This window comes from Salmo salar, chromosome 19 (assembly GCF_965601325.2).
Source record: "Salmo salar chromosome 19, fSalSal1, whole genome shotgun sequence".
NCBI lineage: Eukaryota > Metazoa > Chordata > Actinopteri > Salmoniformes > Salmonidae > Salmo > Salmo salar.
Genome location: NC_138309.1, coordinates 18,088,468 through 18,112,807, shown reverse-complemented (window position 1 = coordinate 18,112,807; position 24,340 = coordinate 18,088,468). Strand labels below are relative to the sequence as shown.

At 44.2% G+C, this 24,340-nt stretch overlaps 1 protein-coding gene across 2 annotated transcripts in view; it reads right to left on the bottom strand.

Annotated features, from left to right (window-relative positions):
• Positions 1-24,340, bottom strand: part of LOC106578541 (partitioning defective 3 homolog) — a 568,924-nt gene that overhangs the window by 335,118 nt on the left and 209,466 nt on the right. For both annotated transcript variants that reach the window (XM_014157480.3, XM_014157481.3), the window contains exons 4-5: positions 14,350-14,540; positions 3,543-3,680 (exon numbers count right to left, since the gene is read on the bottom strand). In XM_014157480.3, the coding sequence (XP_014012955.1) occupies positions 3,543-3,680; positions 14,350-14,540 (329 nt within the window). The remainder of the gene's footprint in view (positions 1-3,542; positions 3,681-14,349; positions 14,541-24,340) is intronic.

Sequence of the window (24,340 nt, the reverse complement as noted above, 5' to 3'; positions counted from 1 at the left end):
TATCTTGACTTTGTTCTCCTTAAGCCATTGTGCCACAACTTTGGAAGTATGCTTGGGTCACTGTCCATTTGGAAGACCCATTTGCGACCAAGCTTTAACTTCCTGACTGATGTCTTGAGATGTTGCTTCAATATATCCACATAAATTTCCTGCCTCATGATGCCATCTATTTTGTGAAGTGCACCAGTCCCTCCTGCAGAAAAGCACCCCCACAACATGATGCTGCCACCCCGTGCTTCACGGTTGGGATGATGTTCTTCGGCTTGCAAGCCTCCACCTTTTTCCTCCAAACATAACGATGGTCATTATGGCCAAACAGTTCTGTTTTTGTTTCATCAGACCAGAGGACATCTCTCCAAAAAGTAAGATCTTTGTACCCATGTGCAGTTGCAAACCGTAGTCTGGCTTTTTTATGGCGGTTTTGGAGCAGTGGCTTCTTCCTTGCTGAGTGGCCTTTCAGGTTATGTCGATATAGGACTCGTTTTACTGTGGATATAGATACTTTTGTACCCGTTTCCTCCAGCATCTTCACAAGGTCCTTTGCTGTTGTTCTGGGATTGATTTGCCCTTTTCGCACCAAAGTACGTTATTCTCTAGGAGACAGAACGTGTCTCCTTCCTGAGCGGTATGACAGCTGCTTGGTCCCATGGTGTTTATACTTCCGTACTATTGTTTCTACAGATGAACGTGGTACCTTCAGGTGTTTGGACATTGCTCCCAAGGATGAACCAGACCTGTGGAGGTCTACAATTTTATTTCTGAGGTCTTGGCTGATTTCTTTTGATTTTCCCATGATGTCAAGCAAAGAGGCACTGAGTTTGAAGGTTGGCCTTGAAATACATCCACAGGTACACCTCCAATTGACTCAAATTATCTCAATTAGCCTATCAGACGCTTCTAAAGCCATGACACAATTTTCGGGAATTTTTCAAGCTGTTTAAAGGCACAGTCAAGTTAGTGTATGTAAACTTCTGACCAACTGGAATTGCAATACAGTGAAGTCAAATAATTGTAAACAATTGTTGAAAAAATTAGTTGTGTTAAACACAAAGTAGATGTCCTAACCGACTTGCCAGAACTATTAGTTTGTTAACAAGAAATTTGTGGAGTGGTTGAAAAACGATTTTTAATGACTCCAACCTAAGTGTACATAAACTTCCAACTTCAACTGTCAGTATTCAGACCCTTTGTTATGAGACTCGAAATTGAGCACCAGAGCATCCTGTTTCCATTGATCATCCTTGAGATATTTCTACAACTTTATTGGAGGCCACCTTTGGTAAATTAAATTGATTGGACATGACTTGGAAAGGCACACCCCTGTCTTAATAAGGTCCCACAGTTGAAAATGCATGTCAGATCAAAAACTAAGCCATGAGGTCGAAGGAATTGTCTTTAGAGCTCCAAGACAGGGTTGTGTCAAGGCACAGATGTGAGGAAGTGTACCAAAACATTTCTGCAGCATTGAAGGTCCCCAAGAACACCGTGGCCTCCATCATTCTTAAATGGAAGAAGTTTGGAACCACCAAGACTTTTCCTAGAGCTGGCCGACCAGACAAACTGAGCAATAGGGGGAGAAGGGCCTTGGTCAGGGAGATGACCAAGAACCAGATGGACACTCTGATAGAGCTCCAGAGTTCCTCTGTGGAGATGGGAGAACCTTCCAGAAGGACAAAAATGTATGCAGTACTCCACCAATCAGGCCTTTATGGTAGAGTGGCCAGATGGAAGCCACTCCCCAGTAAAAGGCACTTGACAGTCCGCATGGAGTTTTGCCAAAAGGCACCTAAAGACTGTCAGACCATGAGAAACAAGATTCTCTCGTCTGATGAAACCAAGATTGAAATATTTTACCTGAAAGCCAAGTGTCATGCCTGGAGGAAACCTTGCACCATGGTGGTGGCAGCATGCTTTTGGGATGTTTTTCAGCAGCAGAGACTGGGAGACTAGTCAGGATCGAGGGAAAGATGAACGGCGCAAAATACAGAGAGATCCTTGATGAAACCTGCTCCAGAGCGCTCAGAGACGGAACCCAATCGAACATCTCTGGAGAGACCTGAAAATAGCTGTGCAGCGATGCTCCCCATCCATCCTTACGGAGCTTGAGAGGATCTGCAGAGAAGAATGGGAGAAAATCCCCAAATACAGGTGTGCTAAGCATGTAGCTTCTTAGCCAAGAAGACTCAAGGCTGTAATCGCTGCCAAAGGTGCGTCAACAAAATACTGGGTAAAGGGTCTGAATACTTATGTAAATGTGATATCAGTTTTAAAAATGTTATACATTTTCAAACATTTCTAAAAACCTGGTTTTGCTATGTCATTATGGGGTATTGCGAGTAGATTGATGAGAGGAAAAAAAGCTATTGAATCCATTTTAAAATAAGGCTGTAACGTAACAAAATTTAGAAAAGGGCAAGGGGTCTGAATACTTTACAAATGCACTGTTTGTGTGAAATTAGTTTCGGTACAGGTCAAGTTTACGTTCAGTTTTGAGGCAATTATCAGGGTGATTATCAACTGGGCACAGCACCTTCACTGTCAGGAGAAGGAGCGTAGCAGGCCCTACTGTCGGGAGGAGGCGCAGCGGGGGACAACCACTGAAAAAAATGACACGCCCTCTTAAAACTAGTTATAACTCCACTTCTTTTTGTGATATTAAGTTTCAAAACAACTGCAGTGTGTTATATTAACTTATTAAGGAAAGTCAAGGACGAATATTTCAAAATGCCGGAGTAATAAAACAATTAAATTCATGAGTAGTCCAAATTAGTGCTTTAGCGGTTCTAGTGATGAAACATCTAATATTCATTAATATGAAGTAACAAACAAATGCCTAGCTGCAAACTTATATCACCCTTACTCTCTCTCCCCATCACTCTCTCTTCTTTCCATTTCTTTGTGTGGCGGAGGATCATTTAAACACCTCCCGCACGGTCCCGGCAGCCAGGCAACTGATGTATCGACAGACAGACAATGAAATAGCAGCAGCGGCAGGAATGTGTGAAAGACAGAGATGGAAGATGGAATAAATACTTTCCCATCGAGCGAGGATCGAGAGCTACTTGGCCCACACCTTCAAGGTCATTTATGAGCTCCACAGAGACTGTCTGCCATTTTAAGTTCCACTTTTTCAAGCTCCCTTTTCTCTCAGCCTTCAATAGGAAGACCAGTCAGTCAAAACGAGAGAAAAAAAACAGACATACTGTAAAACAGAAATACTGCAATGTTTGACTCTGAAAGCTCCATTGAAAGCACAATGTCATGTAAATGAACACTGAGGTAAGGGCCAGAGTTGGCTGGCTGACGGAACATCAGTGATGTACATGTTGTTGTAACACTAGGGTTAGGGCCAAAGTTGGCTGGATAGTTTTTCTGGTTTTCTATTACTGACTGGACTGGACTGGACTGGACTGACTGACTGACTGACTGACTGACTGACTGTCTGTCTGTCTGTCTGTCTGTCTGTCTGTCTGTCTGTCTGTCTGTCTGTCTGTCTGTCTGTCTGTCTGTCTGTCTGTCGTGTGTGTGTGTGTGGGTCCTACCTGATCCTGTCTGTCCAGCCAGCGGTCCACCATGGGGTGGTTGGCGCTGAGTGAGGAGCGGGCAGTCTCTCTCTGGAACTGGGTGGCCCAAGCTGCTGAATCACGAGGGAGACTCCGGTACGCATCTACATCCTTACCCTGCGCACACGGACGAGAGGCAATGTTTAATACCACATTTTGATACACAGTACATGCAGTATACTGTAATAAAACAATAGTATTCGATTGATACACAATATATGCAGTATACTGTACCACACCAATAGTATTCGATTGATACACAGTACATGCAGTGTACTGTACTACAACAATAGCATTCGATACAAGTCCACACACAAATCCTAATTTACCCTGCAGACATGGAGGAGAGACAACGTTTAACACACAAAGTCACACTATAATAATCTGTTAGTATTCACACAAACACACAAGAACATACATTATATTGTACATGTACTATGTCTCCAAAGTATGATGAAGTACACATCGTCCAGCGCTACTTTTCACTAAGCAATTCCATGCTGACATGACGGACAGATGCGATTGTGATGCTGTTAAATAGCTGTAATATGATTGGCAGGTAGTCTAGCTTATCTTGGCCATGAGCCACACACTGATACAGTTCATTCCTATCTCAGTACACACACATGCTAAATTCTTGTCACTAATAGCCTGGCCACGTCACCGGGAGCCGCTTGGCGCCTTGGACCACAGCTTAGCTCTACTATCATATTGAGTGTGCTTCCCAAATGGCACACTATTCCCAACATACTGCACCTACTTTTGACTGGAACCCTATGGGTAGTGCACTGTTTAGGGAATATGGTGCCCTTTGGAACGCAAAGAGAATTAAGAACCTCTCGAAAACATTTCCTGTGAAGGTGAAATCAAACACCCTCGGGCTATGCTAATTAGATCGCCATTTGTTGGAGTTTATAGAGCAAACACAGGTAGAGAGAGGGGGGGGTTACAGTCCAGACAGACATGTCAGGCCAGTCTCGGCCTAGAAATCCTACAGAGCAAGGCTGCTGTTGGCTTCAGACAGCACGTGTGAGTGCCTGGTGCCTGTCTGTGTGTGATACCGCTGGTGGCTACAGACTGTCAGACCAGTCTAGACCAGTGTGGCCGACCCACAGCTGCTCCGTCACTATGTCGGTCAGGACAACATGCACTGGATAGGGCTGTTACGGTGACCATATTACCGCCACACCGGCGGTCACGAGTCATGACGGACGGCAGTCAAATTCCACGTGACCGTTTAGTCACGGTAAATAGGCTTCTCCAAGCTCTGATGCTGCTGATGGTCATTAGTAGTCTACCAAACTTGCTAACTGCCTGGTACTCAGCACTCTATTGTCCCTCTAATCACTCTGACGTCAATGCAAATGTAATTGAGCTCATGTTGCGCAACATTTCAATACGCTACACAATTACAGTGCCTTGGGAAACTATTCAGACTCCTTGACTTTCTCCACATTTTGTTACGTTACAGCCTTATTCTAAAGCTGATTAAATAAAAACAATTTCTCAGCAATCTACACACAATACCCCATAATGACAAAGTGAAAACAGGTTTTAAGACATTTTTGCAAATGTATTAAATATAAAAAAACATAAATACCTTATATACATAAGTATTCAGACCCTTTGCTATGAGACCAAAATTGAGCTCTGGTGCATCCTGTTTCCATTGATCATGTTTGTAAAAATTGGGGTCCACCTTTGGTAAATTCAATTGATTGGACGTGATTTGAAAAGACACACCTGACACCTGTCTTCATAAGGTCTCATAGTTGACCGTGCATATCAGAGAAAAAAACAAGCCAAGAGGATGTCCGTAGAGCTCCGAGACAGGATTGTGACGAGGCACAGATCTGGGGAAGGGTACCAAAACATTTCTGTAGCAGTGAAGGTCCCCAAGAACACAGTGGCCTCCATCATTCTTAAATGGAAGAAGTTTGGAACCACCAAGACTCTTCCTAGAGCTGGCTGCCCGGCCAAACTAAGCATTTACATTTTACATTTTTTACATTTTAGTCATTTAGCAGACACTCCTATCCAGAGCAACTTACAGTAGTGAATGCATACATTTCATACCAGATTTTTTTTTTCTGTGCTGGCCCCCCGTGGGAATCAAACCCACAACCCTGGCATTGCAAACACCATGCGTTGCAAACACCATGCTCTACCAACTGAGCTACAGGGAAGGCTAAGCAATAGGGGGAAAAGGGCCTTGGTCAGGGAGATGACCAAGAACCCGATGGACACTCTGATAGAGCTCCAGAGTTCCTCTGTGGAGAAGGGAGAACCTTCCAGAAGGACAAAAATGTATGCAGTACTCCACCAATCAGGCCATTATGGTAGAGTGGCCAGACGGAAGCCACACCTCAGAAAAAAGACACATGACAGCCCTCTTGGAGCTTGCCAAAAGGCACCTAAAGACTCTCAGACCATGAGAAACAAGATTCTCTGATCTGATGAAACCAAGACTGAACTTTTTGGCCTTACATCTAGATGTTCCGCTAGCGGAACGCCTCGCCAATATCCAATGATAGAGCGTGGCGCGAATTACAAACACCTCAAAAATCCAAAAACGTCAATTTTTCAAACATATGACTATTTTACACCATTTTAAAGACAAGACTCTCCTTTATCTAACCACATTGTCTGATTTCAAAAAGGCTTTACAACGAAAGCAAAACATGTCAGGAGAGTACCCAGCCAGAAATAATCACACACCCATTTTTCAAGCTAGCATATAATGTCACAAAAACCAAAACCACAGCTAAATGCAGCACTAACCTTTGATGATCTTCATCAGATGACACTCCTAGGACATTATGTTATACAATACATGCATGTTTTGTTCAATCAAGTTCATATTTATATCAAAAACCAGCTTTTTACATTAGCATGTGACGTTCAGAACTAGCATACCCACCGAAAACTTCCGGTGAATTTACTAAATTACTCACGATAAACGTTCACAAAAAACATACATTATTTTAAGAATTATAGATACAGAACTCCTTTATGCAATCGCAGTGTCCGATTTTAAAATAGCTTTTCGGTGAAAGCACATTTTGCAATATTCTGAGTAGATAGCCCGGCCATAATGGCTAGCTATTTTGACACCCACCAAGTTTGGCACTCACCAAACTCAGATTTACTATAAGAAAAATTTGATTACCTTTGCTGTTCTTTGTCAGAATGCACTCCCAGGACTTCTACTTCAACACCCAATGTTGTTTTGGTTCCAAATAATCCATAGTTATATCCAAATAGCTGCGTTTTGTTCTTGCGTTCAAGACACTATCCGAAGGGTGACGCGCCGGCGCGTATCGTGACAAAAAAATTCAAAATATTCCATTACCGTACTTCGAAGCATGCCAAACACTGTTTAAAATCAATTTTTATGCAATTTTTCTCGTAAAATAGCGATAATATTCCAACCGGGAGACCTTGTTTTCGTTCAAACACTGAAAATAGAAAATGGAGTCTTCACATGCACGCGCCCACCAGTGTCATTGTTCTCAGAACGACCACTTTCCAAAAGCCCTACTGTTTTTCGCCCAGGGACCGCAGAGTTATCATTCCCCGTTCTGGCGCCTTCTGAGAGCCTATGGGAGCCTTAGAAAATGTCACGTTACAGCAGAGATCCTCTATTTTCGATAAAGAGGCTACAGAAGGCCAAGAAATGGTCAGACAGGGCACTTCCCATATAGAATATTCTCAGGTTTTGGCCTGCCATATGAGTTCTGTTATACTCACAGACACCATTCAAACAGTTTTAGAAACTTTAGGGTGTTTTCTATCCAAATCAAATAATTATATGCATATTCTAGTTTCTGGGCAGGAGTAATAACCAGATTAAATCGGGTACGTTTTTTATCCGGCCGTGAAAATACTGCCCCCTATCCTAAACAGGTTAATGCCAAGCGCCACGTCAGGAGGAAACCTGGCACCATCCTTAAGGTGAAGCATGGTGGTGGCAGCATCACGCTCTGTGGATGTTTTTCAGCGGCATGGACTGGGAAACAAGTCAGGATAGAGGGAAAGATTAACAGAGTTAAGGAAAAAACGGAGAGATCCTTGATGAAAACATGTCCCAGAATGCTCAGGACCTCAGACTGGGGCAAAGGTTCACCGTCCAACAGGATAATGACCCTAAGCACACAGCCAAGACAACACAGGAGTGGCTTCGGGACAAGTCTCTGAATGTCCTTGAGTGGCCCAGCCAGAGCCCGGATTTGAACCTGATCGAACATCTCTGGAGAGACCTGAAAATAGCTGTGCAGCGACGATCCCTATCCAACCTGACAGAGCTTGACAGGATCTGCAGAGAAGAATGGGAGAAAATCCCCAAATACAGATGTGCCAAGCTTGTAGCATCATACCCAAAAAGCACTGAGTAAAGGGTCTGAATACTTATGTAAATGTGATATTTCTGTTTTTGTATTGTGTGTAGATTGATGAGGAAAAAACAAACAATTGAATCAATTGTAGAATAAGGCTGTAACGTAACAAAATGTGGATAAAGTCAAGAGATCTGAATACTTTCCGAATGCACTTGTACATGAGAAAACAGTGATTGCCAATATTAAAAGGAGGATCCCATCCGCTTTCTGTAGCCTAGGCCTACTATATTTATTTCTCAACTTTCCTAATATTAAGCACATTGTTTATATTTACAAGAGGAGTATAGCCTACCTGGCTGGCATGAAAATGAACCATGGGAAAAGTGTCCTCCATTCACTATTTTAGTGCATAGATGACATACATTTATTTCCCCTGCCCGTTTCGAGACAGGTGCATGATAATGGTACAAATTTCACACATACAGTACTAGTCAAAAGTTGACACACCTACTCATTCAAGTGTTTCTCTTTAGTTTGACCATTTTCTACATTGTAGAATAGTGAAGACATCAAAACTATGAAATAGTACATATGGAATCATGTAGTAACCAAAAAAAGTGTTAAACTATTCAAAATAGTTTTTACATTTAAGATTCTTCAAAGGAGCCCCTCTTTGTTTTGATGACAGCTTTGCACACTCTTGGCATTCTCGCAACCAGCTTCATGAGGTAGTCACCTGCAATGCATTTCAATTAACAGGTGTGCTTTGTTAAAAGTTAATTTGCGGAATTTCTTTCCTTCGTTTGAGCCAATCAGTTGTGACAAGGTAGGGGTGGTATACAGAGGATAGATAGCCCTATTTGGTAAAATACCAAGTCCATATTATGGTAAGAACAGCTCAAATAAGCAAAGAAAAAATGACTGTCCATCGTTACTTTATGACATGAAGGTCAGGGAATACAGAACATTTCAGGAACTTTGAACATTTCTTCAAGTGCAAATGCAAAAACCATCAAGCGCTATGATGAAATTGGCTCATGAGGACCGCCACAGGAAAGGAAGACGCAGAGTTCTCTGCTGCAGAGGATAAGTTCATGAGCGTTACCAGCCTCAGAAATTGCAGCCCAAATAAATGCTCCACAGTTCAAGTAACAGACACATCTCAGCATCAACTGTTCAGAGGAGACTGCGTGAATCAGGCATTCATGGTCGAATTGCTGCAAAGAAACCAAGGACACCAATTAGAAGTTTCATTAACCGTCTCAAAGTTCAAAACAAAAAGGGAGACAACGTGGAGATGAGGAATAACAAAATATATTTATTAACTAAAGTAAACTAAATACAATTAACAATGGTGTGTGTAGTCAGTAATCAGTAGTGTAAGTGAGTAGTTGCTTGCTTGCATAAATGTGATCATGAGGGGTGTTGAATGTGCCAACGCAAACAAACAAAACAGCCACAACCAAAATCTATCAGTGTGTCTGCATGGAGAGAGACTCGTCAATGAATGGGGAAGTGGTACATTTATCCTGGGACACACCCGAGCCCAGGTGTGTCCCATGTCACTGACGAACCTCCCAGCTCCGCCCGCCGACATCCTAATAAGGAAAACAAGAGCAAAGAGAGAATACGGCAGACAGAGTGGAAGGGTCCCCCCCATAAAAACCCGGGACCAACAAGGACCCCGGAACACTATACCAGTCACACAAACGAAATACTGCCCTGGATCCTAGTAATTGACCCAGCCTCTGCGTCCCAAATTGACCCAGCCTCTGCGTTCCAAATTGACCCAGCCTCTGCGTCCCAAATTGACCCAGCCTCTGCGTCCCAAATTGACCCAGCCTCTGCGTCCCAAATTGACCCAGCAAATTGATGAGGGGGTACGTGCTCACACTTCCACTTGCCCCAGCCAACCTCGTCCTCCCCAGACCTCAGCAACCTTTAAGAGGAAAGAAGAAAACGAGACCAGAAGGAACAGACAGGAGCGACAGAACAGGACAACACCTAACAAAATATACAATGGTCAGTCACGTAGACATTCAGGAACAGGGAGCACAAGAGAGCACGTCAGCAACAAGCTCCAAGGAAAAGAACGTCTCAGGGTCCTTCTCATGAAATTTTGGCAACAACCGTAAGTTCCCAACAATATCAAATGTGTCCGGGGCGCGACCAAAAGAGGAGCGACCCCTAGGTAAATCTGGGTCACCTTCCCAGAGCAAACTCTCCCCTGAGAGCTTTCCTTCCCTAACCAGCTCTAGCCGCTCTTGTTGCAGCTTGATTTTAGCACACACCATATTCTGTTTAAATGCCAATTCTTTTTCATACTTTACACGATCATGCTCTAGCTGAAACAGAAGCAGTTCATTCTGTTGTTCAAAAAGACTCGGACTAACAGACGAAACGGCCATTGTAACATTACGGGGAGACAGCGAGTCCTCAGCAAAGGCTGCCCTAGTGGTAACTTCAAGAATACCACTCTCCATCAGATTGGCCTTCAATATTAACCTAACAGAATTTTATAGACATTTATCACTAATTTCAACCTTGTAGTGTTCAGCAATATTCAACAGCTGTTCTTTAGTACATAATTCTAACAGTTCCTCTGATGGAACGCAAATGAACCCATAGTCACAAGTAAATACAAAAAAAAAATCTCGCTCTTCCCCTCTACTGAGCACACCAAACCGGACCACAACAAGAGAAGTGACAATCACACTGGGCACCACAGAAGAGAAATGACAATCACACTGGGCAACACAGAAGAGAGATGGGATACATATGGAGCTTCCCCAAAACCTACAATAACTCAACCCTAGTCTGCATGCGGATTTGCGGTGGGTAATTATGCACTGTAGCCCGCTGGCAAGGAAATAAACCACCCAGCACGCTGGCAGATTCCCCCAAGCCACGGATATGCCCCCGAGACAACTGCTCAGTCAACAGACACCACGCTAAAATAACGATGCCTAACGTATTCCAAAGTGAAACACGTCGCTAAGCCTAACAGGGGAAAGAGAAAGGCTATAGCTCCAGGTAGCAAGTGTCACTACCCTACCCAAATCTCCCACTGAGGTACACAGCCGACTGTACTCACCTCATCGAACCGATGTCACAGCAGCGAGTAGAGGAAGAGTCTCCAGCCTGGGCAAAGGCTTGGAAACGAACCAATGTACTCTCCAACGCAGCACACAACCAACTATCCACCGCAGTGGCAAGTTTACCAAACAAAAGGCAACCAATACTGGGCACCAAACATTACAACTCAAAAGCAAAAGCTGTAACAAAAGATGCAAACAAAGCACCTACAGAGTTCTCAAACATTAACTCCAAGTTTTCTCCCAAACACAACACCTTCAAGATCCCAGACGAGCGCTTCTTCAACCTCAGGAGGCTGAAGAAATTTGGCTTGTCACCAAATACCCTCACAAACTTTTACAGATGCACAATCGAGAGCATCCTCTCAGGCTGTATCACCGCCTGGTACGGCAACTGCTCCGCCCACAACCGCAAGGCTCTCCAGAGGGTAGAGGTCTGCACAACGCATCACCAGGGGCAAACTACCTGCCCTCCAGGACACCTACACCATCCGATGTCACAGGAAGGCCAAAAAGATCATCAATGACATCAACCACCCGAGCCACTGCCTGTTCACCCCGCTATCATCCAGAAGGTGAGGTCAGTACAGCTGCATCAAAGCGGGGACCGAGAGACTGAAAAACAGCTTCTATCTCAAGGCCATCAGACTGTTAAACAGCCATCACTAACATTGAGTGGCTGCTGTCAACATACTGACTCAAATCTCTAGCCACTTTAATATTAAAAAAATTGGATGTAATAAATATACCACTAGTCACTTTAAACAATGTCACTTTATGTAATGTTTACATACCCTACATTACTCATCTCATATGTATATACTGTACTCTATACCATCTACTGCATCTTGCCTATGCCGTTCGGCCATCGCTCATCCATATAATTATATGTACATATTCTTATTCATTCCTTTACACTTGTGTGTAAAAGGTAGTTGTTGTGAAATTGTTAGATTACTTGTTAGATATTACTGCATGGTCGGAACAAGAAGCACAAGCATTTCGCTACACTCGCATTAACATCTGCTAACCATGTGTATGTGACCAATAAAATTTGATTTGATTTGAAAGGTCAGCATCAGTGGCTTGTAGGCTATGCGTGGAAGTTGGGGGATGCTAAATGTGTTTATGTTAATTAACGGTCAATTACCGTGAGACCGGCAGTTATTTGCTTGACAATCACTGGCTGACAAAATTTCATGAGCACCACAACTCTAGCACTAGATACTCCAAAAAGATCTGCCCGGGCAACGCTCCTAAGGGAGATCCAGTATGTCTCCTGTATGCTAAAACAATCCATATGGTTTACTAGAGCTGAATGCAGCGTGACCAAGGACCACGGCTGAGGAAGGACAGGAGGAAGGAGGCCAGATAGAGAGACTGGAGGAAGGGAAGGGGTGCAGACAGGGCCATAAAGATACGGGTCAGAGGCCTATTGAGACGCCTGGTCTCAATGATAACCATCACAGTCACAACATACAAACCGTGCTCCGTTCACACAGCACAACACAGGCAGACATGAGACAAAGGAGTCCACTCTTGAATTTTTTACGACTTATAAAACGACACAGAAAACACAAACCCAGAGAGGCTGTAAATCATCGAGCACATATTTACTGCTGGCTCTGCTAAACCCGTTTAGTGCTCGGTGCTAAGCACAAAGGCCTAGCTAGCTAAGAGGAGAGAGGAAAGGAGGGAGCAGAGTTGACAGATGCATTGTAAAGTCATTGAGGAACGTCAAGATTTTACAATGCTAGCTTGATGAATCAAGAGTCCCATCGGCTATATATCACTGTATTGAGATGATGTAGGAAAAATAGACGATTCATCTGTTGGAGTCATAGGAAACAGGGCAAATATAATGAGTGGAACATGGCGTGCGACGCTCAAATCAAGTAGCTGTAGACAAACCAAGTGGTCTTTGAAAATATGGTACATTTTTTGTCAGTAAATTATGAATAGTTTTGATGTATTGTTAGTGTGTTTCATTTTAGATTCAACTTTCTGCCAAGATGAAATATTTTATAGCCAGAGGGGGCTAAATATACTGTATTTAACATCAAGTCGTTAACAGATGAAAATAGACAGAGGCATATCTAGAAACAATGCCACTGACTCCATCTGCTTAAGCCTATGATATTAAACCAAAAAGTCTGTATTCTGCCACCAAATGAAAGGTACAATAACAGATTTATTTTTTCTGTCTCTACGTTTTCCCCTCGTAGCCTCTCGGAAGCGACGAGCGGCGTGCAGTAAGATTATGGCGCCGGTGACAACTAAAGTGCTTTTAAATAGGATTATCAGCCAACGCTCTAATCATGTCGAGGGTTGCTGTGTCACATTCTGAGCACTCCATCTTCCCCTTCTTCCCTCCATCTCATTTGGAATATCAGTTGTTTCAAAGCACTAAAGGCTTGTCGGCAGCCATTTTGATCTAGTTAATAGGCCTAGCTGTTCTTTTTAAGCTTCAGGGAGGATGAACCCTAAAATAAGCTTTTCACATTCACTTCTGGTTCACATCAGACGACCCTCAAAAGTAAATTAGAACAAAGAATATATGCTCAAAGCTGTGATCTTCATTCTTTTCAATAAAGAATAGGGGTTAGCTTCCTAAAAGTGGTGGGTAAAGGATTAACTAAGGGGTTAATGACCAGTATCCTTGAAGCTGAATGACATTTCAGGCAGGATGGTACTACCAGAGTCGAGTTCAGTAGGGCACACCGTACCAAAATGGACAACAAAAACACACACTTTTTATTGGTCCTCATTTAAATCCTGTAGATCACTTCATTACTCCCTTTTTGTTTACAAAGCTCTACTACAGAAGCTTCCGACCTACCTCACTTCACTGTTAAATTAAAACAAATATGACACACCAAATCTGTTCACAGGGATGGTAAACTCTTGAGGTTCCACTAGTACGTACCGATCTAGGGAAATCCGCCTTCAGTTTGAATGCCTCCCATTTTGGAATAGCCTACAAAACTCTCTACATCTTGACACTCGGGTGCCTCTAGGGCAGTTTAGGACTTTAATGTTGAATGAATTAAATGAGAATTGCAAATGTTTGGATTTCATGTAAAATGTGGAGTTTGAAGCTGTCGTGTTGATTCTGTAATTTGTAGTTCATTTTATTTGTATTGATCCTTTAGAATTTGTTGTATTGCTGTCGTCAGGGCACCATTGTAAATGAGTAGTACCTCCCTGTTACAAAACCTTTTGTCCCTACTGGACATGACCTAGGTCATGGGGTTGGGATAGTTCACTGTACTGTACCAGGCTATTGTGTGTTCTGTGTCTTCTGTGTTCTGGCTATGGCTGTGAGGATAAGGGTTAGGTTTTGGGTTACTATACCTTGCGTTCCAGGCTGTTGGTCCCAGTGTTTTGGCTGTGGCTGTGGTGGTGGTTGTGCTTGCGAAAGCCTGCCGTGGTGGACCATCGTGTGGGGTTCTTACGGGATGGTTCCTCCGGTGCTGTATGTGGGTCACCCAGGGGAAGGCCTGCCAGAGAGGGGTCGCTACTGCGCCGAACATGGAGAGGCATGTCTAGAGAGAGAGGGAAGCAGGAGAGAAAGAAAGAGAGAGAGGGAAGGAAGGAAGGGGGAGAGAAAGATAGAGAAAGAGGGGAGAGAGACAGAGGGGAAAGAGAGAGACAGAGAGAGACCGATGGGAAAGAGAGAGACAGAGAGAGACAGAGGGGAAAGAGAGAGACAGAGAGGAGAGAGAGACAGAGAGAGAGAAAAGGGGGAGAGAGAGAGACAGAGAGAAAAAGGGGAGAGAGAGAGAGATGAAGAGGGGAGAGAGAGAGACAGAAAGAGACAGAGACAGCGAGAGAGAGAGGGGAGAGAGAGGCGGGAGAGAGAGAGGCGGCGAGAGACAAAGGGGAAAGAGAGGGACAGAGGAGAGAGAGACAGAGAGAGAAAGAGGAGAGAGAGGAGAGAGAGAGACAGAGAGAGGGAGAGAGAGAGACAGAGAGAGAAAGGTTAGCATATCACATATTGTACCGTACACCTGAAAAACACATTAGCGCTGTTACTACTTCATAAATATTGACTTACTCCTTGACTGCGAGTCTCTACACTGCAGGGTCTATTTAAAAAAAAATGTTACCTTTATTTAACTAGGCAAGTCAGTTAAGAACAAATTCTTCTTTACAATGACGGCCTATGTGCTGACTGTCACTGTATCATTTTCCACCAGAATACCAGCCAACAACATCCCACACAGTACCTATCGGGCAGGCTATTGTGTGACTGTAAAACACATGGGAAACGGTTGTGAAGCTGCAGTGCCTGGTCTTTTGAGCCCCAATGAAACATTAGACTGAACTGTGGGCCGTTTAGCTTGGCTGTGGCCCGTGACTACAGATAGTAGAGAGCTATTCCCTGCTTGTCCCTGAGCTGTAATGGAATTCAACTACAGGGCATGTACTCTAGTGTATCTGCAAGCCGAGGCCGATCCCAGGCAGCCAGCCATATAAAAGTGTGTGTCGGGCTGTGACGGTAATTGAATAACCGTGTAACTGACGGTTATGGATGAGGACGTCATGAAAATAAAATAACCGTCAAAACCGTTTAAATAGACCTACATCCATTTTAGGATTTGACTTTATTTTTTAATGAACTTTATCTTAATAGCGTGAGTGTTTACTAACGATTATAAACAATAGTATTGCTAACTTAGTCTGTCTATTAAACATTCTACATCTCCTCCTCTTTCCAACTGTCGTGTGATGCTGGAGTAGCTATGCAGGGGGATGTAGAGCGCAATAGGTTATGACGCTTCAGTAAAACAAATGTTTTGATGTGTGGACTTTCTTTTATACAGTCAATAAATATATTGGTCTTCTTTTAAAAAAGGTTGGATGTGTCTGACCATCATTAATTATTCAACAGCAGTAGACAAGGTTGTTCTGGCTCTGAGGTCTATAATGCACTAATGTTATGTCAAATGGTCAAAGCGCCAATCCTTTCCAACCTGGCATGGTATAATTTGATACGGAAACTTCTCTTCATTTATAGACAAATCAACGCTGATCAGGCCCGGTCCTAGGCAAGACAAAAAAATGAACGCCCTACTATTTTGCAAAGTAGAATAGTAGCATAGGCTACACAGTGTTGGCTGCTGTGCACTTTTATGAAAGCCCATGTTGGAAGCATACTGTTTGTAAAACAGGCAATTTAGCGTTAATCACTATCATTTGCTTACATTCATTTCTATTTTAATGTATGTACTAATAACAGCAATTTACCGTTCACATTCCCGGAGTGAAAATGTTGTTTGCAGAGTTCACAACCTGCTACACTTGTGAGAACAAGTTTTGTTTTATTTCAAACCATTATTTACGCGCTCCATGTGAGCAATGAGCATGTGTCTGGTTTCTACAGTTGAAGTCAGAAGTTTAAATACATCTTAGCCAAATACATTTAAACTCAGTTTTTCACAATTCCTGACATTTAATCCAAGTAAAAATTCCCTGTCTTAGGTCAGTTAGGATCACCACTTTATTTTAAGAATGTGAAATGTCAGAATAATAGTAGAGAGAATGATTTATTTCAGCTTTTATTTCTTTCATCACATTCCCATTGGGTCAGAAGTTTACATACACTCAATTAGTATTTGGTAGCATTGCCTTTAAAGTGTTTAACTTGGGTCAAACGTTTCAGGTAGCCTTCCACAAGCTTCCCACAATAAGTTGGGTGAATTTCAGCCCATTCCTCCTGACAGAGCTGGTGTAACTGAGTCAGGTTTGTAGGCCTTATTGCGCGCACACACTTTTTCAGTTTTTCAGACAATACCTTGACTTTGTTGTCCTTAAGCCATTTTGCCACAACTTTGGAAGTATGCTTGGGGTCACTGTCCATTTGGAAGACCCATTTGCGATCAAGCTTCAACTTCCTGACCGATGTCTTGAGATGTTTCTTCAATATATCCACATAATTTTCCTGCCTCATGATGCCATCTATTTTGTGAAGTGCACCAGTCCCTACTGCAGCAGAGCACCCGCACAACCTCACGGTTGGGATGGTGTTCTTTGGCTTGCAAGCCTCCCCCTTTTTCCTCCAAACATAACGATGGTAATTTTTGTTTCATCAGACCAGAGGACATTTCTCCAAAAAGTATGAACTTTGTCCCCATGTACAGTTGCAAACCGTAGTCTGGCTTTTTTATGGCGGTTTGCTGAGCAGCCTTTCAGGTTATGTTGATATAGGAATCGTTTTTACTGTGGATATAGGTACTTTTGTACCTGTTTCCTCCAGCATCTCCACAAGGTCCTTTGCTGTTGTTCTGGGATTGATTCACACTTTTTGCACCAAAGTACGTTCATCTCTAGGACACAGAACACGTCTCTTTCCTGAGCGGAATGACAGCTGCGTGGTCCCATGTTGTTTATACTTGCGTACTGTTGTTTGTACAGATGAACGTGGTACCTTCAGGCATTTGGAAATTGCTCCCAAGAATGAACCAGACTCATGGAGGTCTACAATTTTTTTTCTGAGGTCTTGTTTGGCCAAACAATCTTGGTTTCATCAGACCAGAGAATCTTGTTTCTCATGGTCTGAGAGTCCTTTAGGCGCCTTTTGGCAAACTCCAAGCGGGCTGTCATGTGCCTTTTACTGTGGAGTGGCTTCCGTCTGGTCACTCAACAATAAAGGCCTGATTGGTAGAGTGCTGCAGAGATGGTTGTCCTTCTGGAAGGTTCTCCCATCTCCACAGAGGAACTCCGGAGCTCTGTCAGAGTGACCATTGGGTTCTTGGTCACCTCCATGACCAAGACCCTTCTTCCCCGATTGCTCAGTTTGGCCGGGCAGCCAGCTCTAGGAAGAGTCTTGGTGGTCCCAAACTTCTTCCATTTAAGAATGATGGAGGCCACAGTGTTCTTGGGGGACCTTCAATGCTGCAGACATTTTTTGGTACCTTTCCCCAGATCTGTGCCTCGACACAATCCTGTCTCGGAGCTCTACGGACAATTCCTTCGATCTCTTGGTTTGGTTTTTGCTCTGACACGCACTGTCAACTGTGCAACCTTATATAGACAGGTGTGTGCCTTTACAAATCATGTCCAATCAATTGAATTTACCACAGCTGAATCAAGTTGTCACGTCCTGACCATAGTAAGTTGTTATTTTCTATGGTAGAGTAGGTCAGGGCGTGACAGGGGGTGTTTGTCTGTTTTTGTATTTCTATGTTCAGTTTCTAGTTTTGTATTTCTATGTTGGTGTTGTTTGGGTTGATCTCCAATTGGAGGCAGCTGATCCTCGTTACCTCTAATTGGAGGTCATATTTATGTTGATATTTGTCCCACCTGTGTTTGTGGGTGATTATCTTTTGAGTAGTGTGTTTTCCTCTCTGCGTCACGGTTTGTTGTTTTTTGTGTTTCAAGTATTGAGTGTATTGCATTTAGTTTCACGGAATAAATAAATATGTGGAACTACGAACACGCTGCATTTTGGGTCGATCCTTCAGACAGCCGTGACACAAGTTGTAGAAACATCTCAAGGATGATCAATGGAAACAGGAGCTCACTTTAGATTGTCATTGCCAAGGGTCTAAACATGTATTTAACACAACAACAAAAAATGTCAAATTAAAACTTTGGGGTATTGTGTGTAGATTGATGAGGAAAAATAAATATTGTAAGCTTTAGTTTATAGTGAAGAGAGGAGAGAGAACAGTACTGGGAGGCCTGGTCTCCTCTCTGTAAGCTCTCCTTCATCTTCATCGCAATCCTCATATGACACTTCTCACTGATCACAGGACACAAGTGACACCATATTCCCTATTTAGTGCACTACTTTTGATCAAGGCCCATAGAGCTCTAGTCAAAAGGAGTGCACTATATAGGGATTATGGTGCCATTTGGGATAAAAACATGGAGTGGCCAACGAGCCAGAGTAGCCCTCATACTTTAAAATGGGTGTTGAAGTGGGTAGGATATCTTTGCATATGCTGCAATACCACTCTCTATTGCTCTCCCATGCATAAGAAGGATTCTTGCCAGGCACTGCACACTACACCTGGCATCCCTGGTTTTAAATTGTAAGTAGTTGTGGGTTGAAGTGCTTTGGTCCTCCAAAGGCCATATGGATTTGTTTACGGCTTGATACAGTCCTGCTCGCAACATACATAATTATGCAAATACCAGGGCAACCACCTGTCATCTTTCAACAGATACTCAGACAGCATATGCCCACGTTCTGCCTCCCATCTGATAGCTACACTCTGTGTGTGTGTGTGTGTGTGTGTGTGTGTGTGTGTGTGTGTGTGTGTGTGTGTGTGTGTGTGTGTGAGGGGGAGGTGCATGATTGATTCTGTGTGTGTGTGTGTGTGTGTGTGTGCAGGATGACTAGGAGGCATGCAGAAAGAGAAATGGGTCTCAGCTATGTTATTCCTAAATTATGGCCCAAGGAATTCAATAATGATTTTTAATACACGGTCCTCCCTGTCAATGGCCAGTTCATGTCTAGTTCAGGGTTCGAATGACGAGCCACCTCGGAGGGATTGTAATTATATAACACCCCCCCCCCACACACACACACACACGCGCACACACACACCCCTATTCCCCCCGTTCCACGTCCGTCCAGGATTATATTAAATGATTATTACCACAAGGCCTAGACAAGACTGGAGGAAATAGGGAGGGGGAGAGGAAATGAGAGAGGGAGGGAAGGGGAGAGAGAGGATGATGAGAGAGTGAGCGAGCGAGAGAGACGATGATGAAATGACATCGGCATGCATGGACTTGGCCTCAATAAATGATGTTACAAATTGCTGTGGCAAGGACTCATATTAGTGAGCTTTGACATACTGTATATTATACAAGCACATCCATAATAGACCTTGGATGTAGAGAGGGATATTGTTCAACACCCAGACCTAGAAAGCCTTCATCTACACTGTAATGATAATCAAAGATGACGGTTAGGGCAGGGCGATGCTGGACCTACCAACCTACCCTGAATACAGTATGGCTTTCTTCCTTCAGGTTTTTTTTCACTCCTCTCATCCTGGAGTGAGCCAAAAGTGGCTCTGAAATCCATGGGAGAAAGGGATTGGAGTTGGGAAATGTTCAAATATTGACCAGATGTGTATGATCACTGTGGATGGGGGGGAGGGAGAGGCAGACAAACATATCTCCCTCTCTTTATTCCATTTTAAGCAGCCTCACATGAACAAATAAGAAATCAAGAGGGTATATTGCCGGGTTCAACCAGGTAGCTCTGAGCACACAGGCTGAACAGGTCCTGTTCTTACAGAGCCACTCACTTATTTCATTCACCAAACCCTTCAGAGCACATCGAAAACCATATGTTCCACTACTGTAACTTGTGGCTTTACTGTGTTTATGTGAAGGCTTTGTCATGGATTCATATCTGAGGCCTCGCCAGGGTATTATTTTGAAGGTCATTTTCATTCCCAACAAAAGCAATTCGCTGCCCACAAGGGAATTTTCTAACTCTTCCACAAATGATGACAACATCCATCTTAATGTCAACTCATCATGGCTTCCAGCTGAACCACTGACTGCGGGTCTGGGGCAGTGTTACATAAGTCATCCCAACCACTCCTAAACTTCTGACATCACTCCCAGGCAGACAACACAAGTGCTGTGAGGCTTTACAGGCCGTCCCTGAAATGAGATATGATGATTTGAGCTTGTTATGAGAAAGTTAGAGAGACGTCATTGATGGCAAACTGATATGAAGACAGTCAGCAATCTCATCGTTTCAGAAACGTTAACACACACACACACACACACACACACACACACACACACACACACACACACACACACACACACACACACACACACACACACACACACACACACACACACACACACACACACACACACACACACACAGCTTCACACACAGCTTCACACACATCCATACCAACATACTCTAACGTGGGACCAGTGGAGGATTGTAGGTAATATTGAGTGGGGCGTCCCTGTGTGTTTTTGGAGGGCATTTTATCACAGGTCTCTCCAGCGCCCTTTACTAATATGATACGACATGTCAATAAAATCATTTCTGATTGGATTAGTGATGTAGGATAGAAAACGGGATGGTCCCACGTTAAATAACCACGAGGACCACTTAAGACGAACCAGGCATCGATCTCGGATTCACTGGGGTGGCGCACGCACACGCACAAAGACACACACAGGGCCTCTGAGGGCCCCTAACAAGATGAAGGTGTAATCTGGCCCTACAGTGAAGGGATTAGGAGCAGCCTAGGGCCGACAGGACTTTGTAGACCAGCATGCATCACAGAGAGGTCGCTTCTCATGGGGATAACCCCCATCTCTCTCTCTCTGTCTCTCTAGAGGTCAGATCTCATGGGGATAACCCTCATCTCTCTCTCTCTCTCTCTCTCTGTCTGGAGGAAAACACTAATACTAATATTTACTTGACTAATCCTCTCCCTGTAGCTAGCGGGGACAAAAGTGCAATTAAACATAAATAAATCAACTCCTAATGATGTGCAGTGTGCGTAACACACACAAAGCCTTACACAAATAAAGCTTTAGGTTTATCTAGTTAGATTTATCATTTTTTGCTGTCAATTAAATTGCCCAGTTATCACCAAGGTGAGTAAAGGACACCGCCTCCATCCCCTTCCGTCTCTCTAGAAACCTTGCGTTTGCTACCTCTCTCAACCTGCTCTAATAACATAGCATGGCACAATCAACTTTATCTTGTGGAGCCAGAGCTTTAATGTATTACTTGGAAGTTTCCAATCATTTAAATGGCAGGGAGTACAGTGTGTCCTTAGTGTCCTGCCACCGTAGATACCTGCCAGAGTTCGAGTGGCCCTGACTGGCTGCCAATGCAGTGTAATGGAGATAGGTGGGAGCTAATGCATGGGAATACTGATAAGGTTATGAAGAGGACAGTGGACAGGGAAGATTGGATGGCTATCAGGCAGGTGAGGAGACATTTTCTTGTGGCCCCTCCTAGAACCCCTCTCTCTCTCTCCCTCTCTTTCGCTCTACCGCTTTCGTTCTCTCTCTCTCTTTCTTTTCGCACTCCCTCTCTCTGTCACTCTCTCTCTTTCTCTCGTTCTTTATTTCTATCGCACTCTTCAGATGCTGTGCTGCTCATCATTGACTGCGGAATTCTAACGTGACTCAGTGTGACTGAACATTGTCTTGTGCCTCTCAAAAACCCTTCTGTTTTTGGCAAAGAGAATTGAGAAGTTTGAATTATTTGAAGCAATGAATAAAATATGTCAGGCAGGCAGCATGCTTATTTAAATACCCCAGTCTCCTAGCCACATAGTCCATATTGATGTCCCTAGTGAGAGGAGAGGGGACCTCTGCCGAATATATCAGTGTGACCTGAATTCACATCTGCCACTGGGGCACAGAGGGGCCACCACAGGGGACTGAGATGGACTTCCAGGCTCAGTCCCAAATAGCACCTTATTCCCTATATAGTACACTGCTTTTGAGCAGAGTGTGTGTCTTTCCCTATATAGGGAATAGGGTGCCATTTGGGACGCAGCCCTAGAGTAGTGGGAACCAACTCAGGCTAGAGACAGGGAGTGAAGAATGGAGGTTTTAAATAGAACATTATGGCTCTCATGCCCAAGGGCTGACCAATATTTAGTCTCTAATCTGATGTAAAGTCAAAAAGACAGATTTTCACAAAATATTGACCATGAATAACCAGCAGCCTTTGACCCTACAGAAAGAGTGGAAGATGAAATGGACAACCACTTAGGAGAGAGGACTTTCCCAATGATGTAAAGGCTCTGAAAAGAAACAAATGGGAATAGTGTGATTGACTCAAGATCAGTAAGCTGTAGCACTCAAAATAAATCCCATCCGACAGAGAGAGAATCTTTACCGTCCTGACAGAGAAGCAAGCCAAATGATTTACTGAGAGAGAGAACTCTCTCAAGCCCTTGGATGGGTCCACCAAGCAGACATACACAGATGACCAGACACAACAACAACAAACTAAGGAGCTGTCCTCTCTCCCTCTGATATCTCTGTTGCTGCAGTTGCTCTCAAGGAGCTCCCCAGACGTTGGAAGAAAACGGTGAGGAGGGAACTTAGATCCCCCTTCCCAAATTAAACGTGACTCATCTGGGTCGTCATTTGGAACAAAGGGAGGAAAACCCTGGAGAGAAACGTGTGTACGTGACACCCAACAAAAACACCCCCCAGCCTCCAACCAACCTCCCGACCAGACCAGACAAAACTAAGCCGAAGTAGACAGGAATTTGCTCCTCGCTCCTCAGAGTTGCTAATCAACAAAGCAAACAGATCTGCAGGGCTGAAATGCTATTGCTATAATGCTATTTTTCCGTTAGTAGTGGTCTTGAGCTGTAGGCCTAGGGAAACAGTCAGTGCGCCATGTGATGCAGTGTCATTCATAAATTCCACTACATCTCTCTAACACAGGAACTACTAGGCCAGGGGTCAGTAATCATACAACACAAAAGAAACAGCCCTCACAACACTCATACCAAGCCCACACCAGCCAAATGTGGGCTAGCCCAGCACAGGCTAGCCCACACAGGCTAGCCCACACCAATCCCACATCAGCCCAGCACGGGCTAGCCCACACCAATCCCACATCAGCCCAGCACAGGCTAGCCCACACCAATCCCACATCAGCCCAGCACAGGATAGCACAAACCAATCCCACATCAGCCCAGCACAGGCTAGCCCACACCAATCCCACATCAGCCCAGCACAGGCTAGCACAAACCAATCCCACATCAGCCCAGCACAGGATAGCACAAACCAATCCCCATCAGCCCAGCACAGGATAGCACAAACCAATCCCACATCAGCCCAGCACGGGCTAGCCCACACCAATCCCCATCAGCCCAACGCGGGCTAGCCTACACAATCCAACACAGGTTAGCAGACACTAGCCCAACACGGGTCAGCCCACACCAAGCCTAGCACAGGCTAGCCCACACCAAGCCTAGCACAGGTCAGCCCACACCAAGCCTAGCACAGGTCAGCCCACACCAAGCCTAGCACAGGCTAGCCCACACCAAGCCTAGCACAGGTCAGCCCACACCAAGCCTAGCACAGGTCAGCCCACACCAAGCCTAGCACAGGTCAGCCCACACCAAGCCTAGCACAGGTCAGCCCACACCAAGCCTAGCACAGGATAGCACAAACCAATCCCACATCAGCCCAGCACGGGCTAGCCCACACCAATCCCACATCAGCCCAACGCGGGCTAGCCTACACAATCCAACACAGGTTAGCAGACACTAGCCCAACACGGGTCAGCCCACACCAAGCCTAGCACAGGCTAGCCCACACCAAGCCTAGCACAGGTCAGCCCACACCAAGCCTAGCACAGGTC